The following is an 11,751-nucleotide window of genomic DNA, read 5'->3' as shown; positions in this document are numbered from 1 at the left end:
GAGACCTGATAGGAGAGGCAGAAAGCCATTCTTACAGCAGCTGCTTTCTTTCCTCCCAGTTTTATGAGAACAGTGTACCAGACCCTGGTGGCTCTAAGTTCTATATCATTGAATGCCATAGGTTTATTTATTTATCTCATCTTGACTTAATTTTTTCTCTTTTTCTTTCTTTCTTTCTTTCTTTTTTTTTTTTTTTTTTTGGTTTTTCGAGACAGGGTTTCTCTGTGGCTTTGGAGGCTGTCCTGGAACTCGCTTGGTAGTCCAGGCTGGTCTCGAACTCACAGAGATCCGCCTGCCTCTGCCTCCCTAGTGCTGGGATTAAAGGTGTGCGCCACCAACACCCGGCGCAGACAGTTCTCTTAACCACTGAGATCATCTCTCCAGACTCTTGACTTAGCTTTTGTAGGCCATATATATCTAAAATTTCAACCACTTCTTTTACATTTTTTCAGTTTGTTGGAATATAGATTTTTAAAGTATGTTTTTATGATTTGCTGGAATTCCTTGATGTCTGTTGTAATGGCTCCTTTTTCAGCTCCCAGTTGTATTAATTTGGATCCTTTCTTTAGTTTAATTTGGTCAGTTTGTCAGTCACATCAGTCTTTTCGAATAGAAACAACTCTTCATGTCATTTATTCTTTGCATTCTTTTTTTTCATTTCTATTTCATTAGTTTCTGCCCTGATTTTGATTATTTCTTCTCATCTACTTTTGTTGGATATTTGTTCTTATTTTTCCAAGGTTTTCAGATGGATCATTATACTAAGTTGAGATCTCTAATGGAATTTTTTTTTCAAGACAAGGTTTCTCTGTGTAACAGCTCTGGCTGTCCTGGAACTCACTCTGTATATTAGGCTGTCCTGAAAATAGCTCTTGTAGACCAGACTGGTCTCAAACTGACAGAAATCCACCTGTCTCTGCCTCCCTTGTGCTGGGATTAAAGGTGTGCCCCACCACAATAGGTGCTCTTAACTGCTGGGGTATCTCTTCAGCATCAACTGTTTTAAAAAAGGAGATAGCTTTCAAGATATCTTGACTGATTGGTTAGTATGTGCCATTAGCAGAAATTGTTACCCAAGTTGTGAACGTGATACTAAAATTCTTTTATTCCCCTTAATGTGTAACTTTGAAACTTCATGTGTATCAGAGCTGGAGAGCTACTCTACTGTTAGATCCCGAAAGCCAGAAGAAACATCCCATATTTTACTGGAAGGTAAGTTCTGGCTGGCTATACATAGCAGTTTCTCCCAGAGAAATTAGAAAAAGCCAGGTATGGTGCAGACTGAGGTAGAGCATCGTAAACTCAAGGCCAGCCTGGTCTGCGTAGCCCATCTCAAAAGAGAACATACTTAAAGAGATGATAAAGGTAGGAGCTTATAATTAATGAAATAGCAAGTGGATAAACAGAGAACACACAACTACAATCTGGCTACAGAAGAGAACATATATTCATGGGATGAAGAGAATGTTCTACATACCATTGGTCATTAGTGTCATGGCTTTTATATCATGATTGATTCCCATCCTTCATTTTATTAAGCATTTGTTAGCCTGAAACCAAAATAGATCTTTCTTTTCTTTATCCCCTTATGTGAGTGGCATAAACTATGCCTGCTTCTGTACTGACACAATGCCCAGCCACCCATCTTCCTAGCCTGTAAGTTTTTGCTGATGTCCCCTTGTTCTCCTTACTGCTGTGGTCTAATAAATAAACATTTCTTATAAATAAACACTGAAAGTTAGACCTGCTTAACAAAGGCACATCTTTAGTATTCTGTCCATTAGCCAATTTTAATTTAGCCAGTCTTTTTTTTTTTTTTTTTTTTTTTGGTTTTTCCAGACAGGATTTCTCTGTATTGTTTTGGAGGCTGTCCTGGAACTCGCTCTGTAGACCAGGCTGCCCTTGAACTCACAGAGATCCACCTGCCTCTGCCTCCCGAGTGCTGGGATTAAAGGCGTGCGCCACCAACACCCGGCTTTAGCGAGTCTTAAGATGGTTTCTGCAGCCTCTGCTGATTGGCTGCCACATATCCCACGTATACCAGCTTTCTCCAGTTCTGCCTCAGAACTTCTGCTGATCACCTGGTCTCAGAAGCACACAATGCTAGTTTGGGTATGTTGCTTCAGGGAATTCTCCCTTGTTTTTACTGTGGAATATCCCACCCAAACTGACTTCACTTAGTAAAAACTAGTTATTTACATTCCTGAATAGCAGCTGCCTGAGAAGAGTTGCTGACTTGTAGTAGTATATGGAGAAGCACTTCCTGCAGTGACCATAAACTGATGTACATTTTCTTATTAAACCTAACAGTTCTTCATGTCTTTTATACCTTCAGCTCCCACCCCACCCTCAAATGGACACACTGTATGTTCATAGTTTAGAGAGGGATATTTAGGACCTAAAAGGAATATGAAAAACTAGGCACATAATTTGAAAGGAAACATGAGTTCCAATTTCTTAGAGAATATGAACAAAGGAAGCATACTGTGCTTGGAAAAATACAAAGTTCTTACAGTTAAAATTGTGGAATATACTTATAATAACACTGGAAGAACTGAAAAGTACACTCTACCCATCTGAGAAACCAGAATCGCCCATTCATTGTAGAACATGAAATGTGCTAAGTACTCAGACACTTCTAAGGAAGGATTGATTTTGTTTTTCCTGGTGAGGGACTACATCTGAATAACCCTTTGTATCTCTTTCTTTTGAGGAATACAAAGGTAAGAGTCAAAAGTATTAAGCCGGGAAGTGGGGAGATGGCTCAGTCAGTAAAGCTCTTGTCTTGCAAGCTTGAGACAGAATCCACATAAAGAATTGGGTATGGTATCACACAGGTGTAATCCTAGCCGTGGTGAGCTGAGAAGTGGAGACAGGTAGATCCACGGAACTCAGTGCCTAGCTTACTTGGTGACAGTCCCCAGTTTCAAACAAAAAGGTGATGAGCATCTGAGCACCTGAGATGTCCTCTGACCTGCACACACATGTGCACACATGCATGCACATATGCACAGCATGTATACTATTCTCCACATAAACACACGCTCAGTCTTTCAAGTACAAGGTATGAAGCTGGAAGGCAAAGCCAGGGCTTTATATATGCTAGGCAGGCACTCTACACTGACCTGTGCCCTCAGCCGTGAAAAGTATTTATCTTTATAATAAAAGTACTCTCACTGCTGAGCCGGCCAGTGTTACTTAATGAGGGTCCTTCCTGTGAACCCGCTGGTGGATGTGGAGGTTGGAGCTCTGGCTGAAGCCCTTCCCACACCTGCTGCACTCGTAGGGCCTCTCCCCAGTGTGCACTCTCTGATGAATGAGGAGCTTGGAGCTCTGACTGAAGCCCTTCCCACACTTGCCACAGAGGTAGGGCTTCTCCCCGGTGTGCACCCTGAGGTGGATTCGCAGGTCTGAGCTCTGGCTGAAGCCCTTCCCACACTCATAGCATTGGTAGGGCTTCTCCCCGGTGTGGATACAGTGGTGGATGTGGAGGTTCGAGCTCTGGCTGAAGCCCTTCCCACACTCCCCACACTTGTAGGGCCTCTCTCCTGTGTGCACACGCTGGTGGATGTGCAGGTTTGACCGCTGACTGAAGCTCATGCCACACTCCTCACACTCGTAGGGCTTCTCTCCAGTGTGGACTCGCTGGTGGATGTGGAGCTTGGAGCTCTGGCTGAAGCCCTTCCCACACTTGCTGCACTTGTAAGGTTTCTCCCCTGTGTGGACTGCTTGATGGACGAGCAGACTTGAGCTCCTGGTGAAGCCCTTCCCACACTTGTCACACTTGTAAGGTTTCTCATCCATGGGGACTGCCTGATGGACCAGCAGACGAGCTCCTGGTGAACTGGTCCCAGTGCTCACACTGGCAGGCTTGTCCTTTCGGGGGTCTCTCTGATGAAGCATTGGTTCTGAGTTCTGAGGGAAGCTCTCACCACACTGACCACATCTGTATAGTTTCTGAAGCGGGCGTTTTCTTGAAGAGATGACCATCTGGGTTGTGTTAAGTGCCTTCCCCGGTCATTACAGTTACAGGGTTCCTCTGTGTGGTTTCTCTGAAGCCTGCAGGTGACTAATGGTGACTTCCATCTACAAATGTCTTTACTGCCACAGTCAAAGGGAACTAAAGAGTCTTTGAACTGGACATTTCGGCAAGTTGTCTCACTGGGGAATGATGGAGACAGCGGTTGGTTCTGTTACATCAGGTGTGAGTTTAACCTGAAGATTCTTTGAACAATGGTCTATGGGATGACATTCTTCCTAACTCCTTTTCTCAATTCTTTCTTCAGTAACAGAACTCTTCCTCTGAGGCTCCTTACACACCTTCCCAGAAGAATCCTGTTCCACCATTTGGTTTGGGACTTCAAAGATAAATATTTTTTCACTTTCAGTGTTAGTGACATCACTGACAGGAATCTATTTCAACATCTGTGAGTACTTCTTGAAGACTCACAATATAAATGCAACTCCAAGTACTGACTGGCCATCTCTTCCAAAATTAGCCACTAGGAAAACCACTATGGTAAATCTGAATTCCCCTCTCTTTCTCCCTAGAACTGGAGTTATGGATGGTTGTGAGCCACCATGTGGGTGCTGGGAACTGAACTTGTAAGAGCCACAGGTATTCTTAGTCTCTGAGTCATCTCTCCAGCTCCCTGATGGCGTTTCTCTTGTAGATTCCCCACAAAATTTGTGTTTGACTTTCCTAGGAAACAGAGAATTTAGTGATAAGAAAGGATTCCAGAACAGGAGGATCTAAGACCTCAACACTTGGTAACCCAAAATTTAACTGGTTTCCTTTCTTCTCTCTCCCTCTTCTCTCCCTTCTCTCTTTCCTCTTCTCCTCTCTCTCTCTCTCTCCTTAACCCCACCCCTTTTTGGTGGTGCTTGGTATTGAACCAAGGATCTCATGTATGCTAGACAAATACTCCAGCATTGTACTATAGCCTCATCCCCTAGTTTATGTTTATACCTTTTGGGTTATCATTGGGAGAGGGAAACCTGGGTTCAGAAGACAGGCATTTCTTCTCTGCTTTTAAGCAGAGATGATAAGATACTAATTTACTCTTATTATTATTATTTTTTTTGGTTTTTCGAGGCAGGGTTTCTCTGTATTGTTTTGGAGGCTTTCCTGGAACTCGCTTTGTAGACCAGTATGGCCTCGAACTCACAGAGATCCGCCTGCCTCTGCCTCCCGAGTGCTGGGATTAAAGGTGTGCGCCACCAACGCCCGGCTTCATTTACTCTTCTTGTGAAGACCATGAATACTTTACCTTGCCACAAGTAACATTTCATTCCATTTTACTTTCATAACTGTTACAGCTATAAGAAACCAAATAGACATCTTGTTGTCTCCCCTCAGGGGGAGGGGCCTGGCTACTAGTGTGTCTTAAGGGGCTAACATTTAGGAAACTGAAAGTAGCATTTTGTAAGTAGCATAGTGCCCAAACCTCAACTACTCCTCTAAGGATGACAGTTGGCTTCAGAGATTGTGGTCCTTGAGCCACATTAAACTTTCTCCAGACTAGCTATTCCTCCATCCAGAATGACCTGGCTCCATGTCAGGTCTCAGCCAAGCTGCTGCCTCCAAGAGTGCACTCACTATCACTTCTTTCTGGTTTTCATTTCTTCTTCTTCTTCTTCTTCTTCTTCTTCTTCTTCTTCTTCTTCTTCTTCTTCTTCTTCTTCTCCTCCTCCTCCTCCTGCTCCTCCTCCTCCTCCTTCTGATTTCTCTGTATTGTTTTGGAGGCTGTCCTGCTGTCCTGGAACTTGCTGTGTAGACCAGGCTGGCCTCGAACTCACAAAGATCCGCCTGCCTTTGCCGCCCGAGTGCTGGGATTAAAGGTGTGCACCACCAAAGCCTGGCTCATTTCTTTATATGGCTTATCTCATCGTGTCTGTTCACGCTGTTGCATTTGCTCCATCCCCATTAAAGTTCTCAGCACAGAGAAGCTGACATTTATTCCCCAAGGCCTCAATCAGGGCCTGGCACACAAAAGGAATCCAATTATTTATGCATTATCCATCATGAGTCTCTAGGGTTTTCCTTGACGGAACAGTTATTTCTCTAACTACCTGTGTGGTATAGAACCATTTTGCTGTTTAATAAACATTTACTCTCAATTTCTACTGCTTATGCCTTCGTGGCTGATACTAGCCAACAAGCCACACTTTGAAAAGCAGAGTGATAGAATATGTTAAGAATGGCAGGAGCTAAATGAAGCCCAATGTTCAGTAGTTTGTCTGTCAGGAAAGAGCTCAATAGCTATCTCTTCAGAAGGCAGTGCTGCTGTTTTATAACCAGGATTAGCTAAAACAGTTCTCACCTGAGGCTGAGGCAGCAACTGAGGAAACAGAACAGCCTGCAGGAGATACGGCTAACTTACTGAGAGAAAGTGGACTAATCTCCTAAGGCCACGTGTAGAGGAGGTCAGGATAGGAGTCTCCTATTCCTAATGGACAAGTACCAAACTGTTTGGCGCTACAGACAGTCGTTGTATGACTTTCCACTTCCTTTTCAGAGTCTCTCCTACCGTACCCTAACAATTCAGTTAGGGGTGGGAGACAGTAATGAGAAGCAGAGAAACATACCTGGAGTCATCTAAAGACTAGTCTACCATAGTTCTTTCCACATTGCTTCTGCCCATTCATTCATTTCTATCCACTCTAGAACTTCCAGCCTCAGGCCAATTCACAAGACCCTTTCTGAAGCACTAGGATGCACCAGGGACTTCTCCTTTGGGACATCATAGCATCTCTGACATACCTTTATTATGACTGGCTGTACAATTCTAAATGGCAGGGTCATGCTCAGCTAAGCTTTAAATGCCTAGCAACTAGCACAAATGAATTGGAATCTAGTTGAAAAATAATTTAGAAGATAGTGAAATGAAACCGGGCATTGGTGGCACATGCCTTTAGTCCCAGCACTCGGGAGGCAGAGGCAGGCGGATCTCTGTGAGTTCAAGGCCAGCCTGTTCTACAGACCGAGTTCCAGGACAGCAGCCTCCAAAACAATACAGAGAAAACCTGTCTTGAACCCTTGCCCCCGCCAAAAAAGAAAATAGTGAAATGAGACAACTAACAGAGAACCTAAAAATCATCACAGTTAATGTCTCATTTTACAGATGAGGAAATCAAGGTCCATGATAATGAAATTACTTTCCCATGGTCACAGAGAAGGAGGTTAAACTGGAACACTAGTCTTTCAGAAGAAATCAAGGCCAGACTCTAGAACATGGAAGAATACTGGGAAAGTAACGTCCTTCAATTAAAAAGAAACATTGGAGTCTTATTGTATAGCCCAGCCTGGCCTTGAACTTGTGTATCCTGCGATCTCAATACTGGGATGACAGCCATTTGCTGTCACTCCTGGATGGTCTACTTACTTGTGAGGAGGATCTGGCTCTGCTGTTCTCTGCAACCAAGGACAGAAGGCCCTCCCTTCAGGTCAGAGTCACAGTTCTTTAGTCCCACACTGTCAGCATCAGAGCACAGAAGGGTTCCGTCCACCCAAGCACTCTATGGTGCTAAAAGTCAAGCCTCAGGAAACTGTCTATGTGTGGACTTATGGAGAAGATGAGAAGCTATTTTTTTTCTGTGTGTGTGTGTGTGTGTGTGTGTGTGTGAGGCTGGAGGCTAGGTAGACCAACAGTGTCTTCCTTAGTCATGTGGCTTATTATTATTATTTTTTTTTGACATAGGGTCTTCAGGGACACTGGAGCTTGCTGGTAGACTGGTTGGCCAGCAATCACCAGGGACTGTCTTTGCCTCTCCAGCACTAGGATTACAGGTGTGTACACTGCTGAGTCTGGCTCTTCCCATAGGTGCTCATGTTCACACAGCAAGTGCTTTACTAAGTGAGCCATCTCTGTATGAGGGAAAATTTTTTTTTAATTGCTGTTTGGAGCTGGGCGGTGGTGGTGCACGCCTTTAGTCCCAGCACTCGGGAGGCAGAGGCAGGCGGATCTCGAGACCAGGACAGGCTCCAAAGCTACACAGAGAAACCTTGTCCACTAGATATACTTGGCACTAAGCATACATAGAGTTATTTCACAATAAAATGCTGAGTGCACAAGAGATTGGGAGGATGAGAAAGGAATGCTGTTCTCCTCTTGGGGCAGGGCTGGGAATCTTCAGTTTTGAAAACCACATGACTTTCATGCACCTTTTTAGGCATGATTCTGTGACCACTGTGCTGCTGTTTGATTAAGTTCCGCCTGCTCATCACTGTCACAGCAACATGGGTCAATTACTTTCTTGTTGCTGGAACCAAAATACCCACAAAGCAACCCTAAGGAGAAAGATTTATTTTGAGTCATGGTTTTAGAGGTTTCACTCCATCATGGTAGGGACTGTGGGAGCAGGCTGTTCAACTGGGCAGGCACAAAATAGAGCAGAACAAAAGGGAAGAGTGAGGGGCAGATAGGACTCCCAAGGACACACTTCAACTCAGCCACAAGGCCCCACCTTCTACAGTTCCACCACCTTCAATAGTCTCAAAGATCCACCGATGAAACATTCACGAGGCTAAAGCCCTCAGGATCTGATACTCCCACAAAGACTCATAGCTCAAGAAGTGTGCTTTACTAATTCCTAGGAACTCCTCAATTCATTCGCGTTGTCAACACTAATCATCAAATGCATTTTTTTTTGGTAGACACATAATCTCACCAAGAGGGTGAGTTCTTTGAAGAAAAACTTCATGTTTTTTTGTTTCTCAAGACAAGGTTTCTCCATGTAGCCTTGGCTGTCCTGGACCTCACTTTGCAGACCAGGCTGGCCTCGAACTCAGAGAAATCTGCCTGCCTCTGCCTCCCACTGGGATTAAGGTCTGTGCCTTATAAATCAGTTTATAATCTTGTTTTCTCAAGGCCACTTAGCATCAAATTTAGCATATATTAACATTAAATGATTTCCAAGGAGCTATTTTTTTCCAAAGGGCTTAGTTGCCAACTTGTGGTGAAGAGGCCCAACAGTTAGCCCCCCAATAGTTGGAAAATTACTAAGCTATCTCATCCTTGGACGTGAGCAGCTACACTTAAACATCTTCCCCTGGTGGTCCTCAAGGACTTGGGAACATTACCCAGACCTCAAGATTCCAGGTTGGTCACAAAGTTCAGTCAGGGCACAGACGTTGCCTGAGACAGATAACGAGCCAGTCAGCCAGACAACCACAAGCACAAGCATACGTGATTCATGAAGGTCTGGCACCAACTTCCAAACTCCCCTTGTACCCCCCACCACCCCGTTTGCAGTTTTAGGCTTTAAAAACTTGCTGTAATTTCTGCTTGGGGTTCACTCCTCCCCAAGGCTGCTGAACGCCGGTGCACCGGCTTAATAAAAATCCTCTTGCGTTTTGCAGCAAACTTCGGCTCCCTGGTGGTCTTTGGGGCGAGGGTCCTGAGAGAAAGACTTCAGGGTCTTTCAGTGGCATTATTGTGTAGAGGTATTCTTAGGTGTTAGGGCCTAGCAGGAAGAATTCCCTGGGGGAATGCCCTTAAAAATGATATTGGGATCCAGGTCCCATTCTTGTTTCTCAGGTTCAAAATCGGGTCAAGTGCTGATGGACTAGAACGACTGAACTGTGAGAAGTAAATATTTGCTCCTTACAAATTCATTACCTAAGATATTTTGGTCTCTGCAACGAGGATGTGAACGCATGAGTGAAATGTCTGACAGGAAAAATCCAACTTTCAGAGGACAGGGCAAAAATGCTCCCAGTCTTTCAGTAGAAGAACCTGGTTGGATGCGTTAAGTAGTGCTCCACACGGAGGCAGGCAGTGTAGTGACAGCTAATGTGCAACTTCACAGTCCGAGGGCACCTATACAGAACCCGTTAATACAAGCTGATAAATATAGTAATGCCCCAATGCCCTTGTTCACCTTCTATTGAATACCCAATCTCAAAATGAGGCTTGACAACAGAGGAGAATCCAGATGGTACACGATCTGACTCAAGGCAGGTACTCAATGCTGATGTCTTCGTTCTAAGAAAGAAAACCTGTGTCTAGCTCAGAGATGGGGCGTTTTTTGGTGAAATTCCAAATCACTAGGAGCTTGGTCATATTCTCAGACAGGGGCATATTCTTCGAAAGATAGTTCTCTAAGGCATACCATCTCCTCAGACTTCCCTAATTCTGCCCTTTGGTTCTGGAGGAAGTTTTCTAAGATTCTATGTAACCTCTCAAGGCGCGTATTTCGGCTACCTAATACCCCTTCCCTAACCTTATTCTCAGAAATCTAATTGGTTTCGAGAATGCAGATGGTAGTGCTGCACAGCAGAAACCTCAGTATCCCTCGGGATCTCTCAGGAGTCCCTCGTGGTCACCTGATGTTGACCAACACCGTCTTTGGAAAAAGGCCAGGAGAGGAGAAGGCTAACTAACCACAATGTCCTCACACAAGCCCAGGCCAGAGCTCGGCGGAGCAAGAGGAGAGTGCTCTCGGAACCGCGATTTGTTCTGCCGCAGGAGCCTGGCCTCCGTGGGGTGGCCTTGTCCCGGGGCGTGATTCAGGGTACCGCGGCTGCTAGCACGTGGGGACCGGGTCACAGGGCGCGTTCCCAGCCTCTGAGCCTGGCTCTGGGTGGCCGCGCCCCCTTGTTTGGACCAGGACACCGCTGTCCGCCCCTGAGGCGGCCCAGCCCTGCTCACCTCTTTGTAGGTAAGACCGGCACCAGGTAACGCAGCACTCCGGGGCATCATCGAGGACTGGAACTACAATTCCCAGCAGGCCGCGCGGGCGGTGAAGCGCTACTTCGGAGTCCACTTCCGGTGACGGTGGCTACCACCGCTCTTGAGATCCAGCAATTTGTGGCCGAGGGTCCTGCGTTGTTCAAATTCTTTTTCACTCTTTTCATTGCAAACACATACGAGTAATTTCATAATTTTCCCCTATTTTTCACTCGTTAAAATGCTGCTGGAGGGGAAATAACCAGTATGATATTGTCTTCAATCTTAATCTTCTGACTAACGGCTCCGAGTGAGCAGTGTAGTGCACACATGTAATCTCATCACTAGGGAAGCTGAGGCAGGAGGATCGTGAGTTCGAGAACCCCTGGCAGAAATTAAAAAAAAATAAAAGAATTGATCCCTGGATATTTCTTGTTCTTATCTCCGGAGGACAGTTTTCAGATGCATATTGTGCAGCTCACAACTGCCTCTAATTCTAATGCCAAGGAAACCAACACCATCTTCTGGCCCCAGGCGCCTGTGTTCATGTGTACAAACCTAGACACACACACACACACACACACACACACACACACACACACACAGCACATGAAAGATGCACAATGACTGATGCCTTTATTTCTGAAAGAAAATATGAGCAAGGTTCTATGGAATTGATATTATTATTTATAGTTAGGTTTCACTTACCAAAAGGACTTCAGAGTGCTTTTCTATTGTCTCCCAAAAGGGACTTCAGGTAAACCTGTGTCATGCATGTCCAATTGGTGGCCCACATATGTCCCTGGAGAGCTGTGATTAAGAGCATGTACCACCACTGCCCAGGCCAGTCTACATTTTTATTTCTGGTAGGTCACCAAAACAGTACTGACTCACATCCTGCTGCTGTTTTGTTCCTAGCCTTAAACTCAGCAGAGCCTCCTACTGGCACTCTGATGGAATCTAGATAAGTGATGCTTCTGGAGTCAGAAACTTCCCTTGTATGGCATGATGATGGAGAATGAACTAGGGGTAGACTCGGATATACAATAGTGAAAAGGACAGATCTCAATTAATGCTGCCC

The 11,751-nt window shown here is 45.0% G+C and overlaps 1 protein-coding gene across 2 annotated transcripts; it reads right to left on the bottom strand.

The window, feature by feature from the left end:
* Nucleotides 1-1,361: 1,361 nt before the first annotated feature.
* Nucleotides 1,362-11,516, bottom strand: Znf239 (zinc finger protein 239). Of its 2 annotated transcripts, none has more exons than XM_021224786.2 (3): nt 11,379-11,516; nt 10,653-11,055; nt 1,362-4,702 (listed from the first exon to the last, which is right to left on the bottom strand). In XM_021224786.2, exon 3 carries the CDS (start codon nt 3,988-3,990, stop codon nt 3,199-3,201), a length of 792 nt encoding a protein of 263 aa, XP_021080445.1. In that variant the 5' UTR covers nt 3,991-4,702; nt 10,653-11,055; nt 11,379-11,516; the 3' UTR covers nt 1,362-3,198. The 2 variants fall into 2 exon arrangements, with proteins under 2 accessions (XP_021080445.1, XP_040594543.1); XM_040738609.1 differs by having other exon boundaries at nt 10,653-10,824.
* Between the last annotated feature and the right edge of the window lie 235 nt (nt 11,517-11,751).

Source organism: Mesocricetus auratus, unplaced genomic scaffold, assembly GCF_017639785.1.
Source record: "Mesocricetus auratus isolate SY011 unplaced genomic scaffold, BCM_Maur_2.0 Super-Scaffold_100676, whole genome shotgun sequence".
Taxonomy (NCBI): domain Eukaryota; kingdom Metazoa; phylum Chordata; class Mammalia; order Rodentia; family Cricetidae; genus Mesocricetus; species Mesocricetus auratus.
This window is presented reverse-complemented; position numbering and strand designations above follow the sequence as displayed.

Bases quoted from the DNA above. Each gene is read 5' to 3' on its own strand.
- Znf239 (XM_021224786.2), bottom strand. From the start codon at position 3,990: ATGGTCATCTCTTCAAGAAAACGCCCGCTTCAGAAACTATACAGATGT.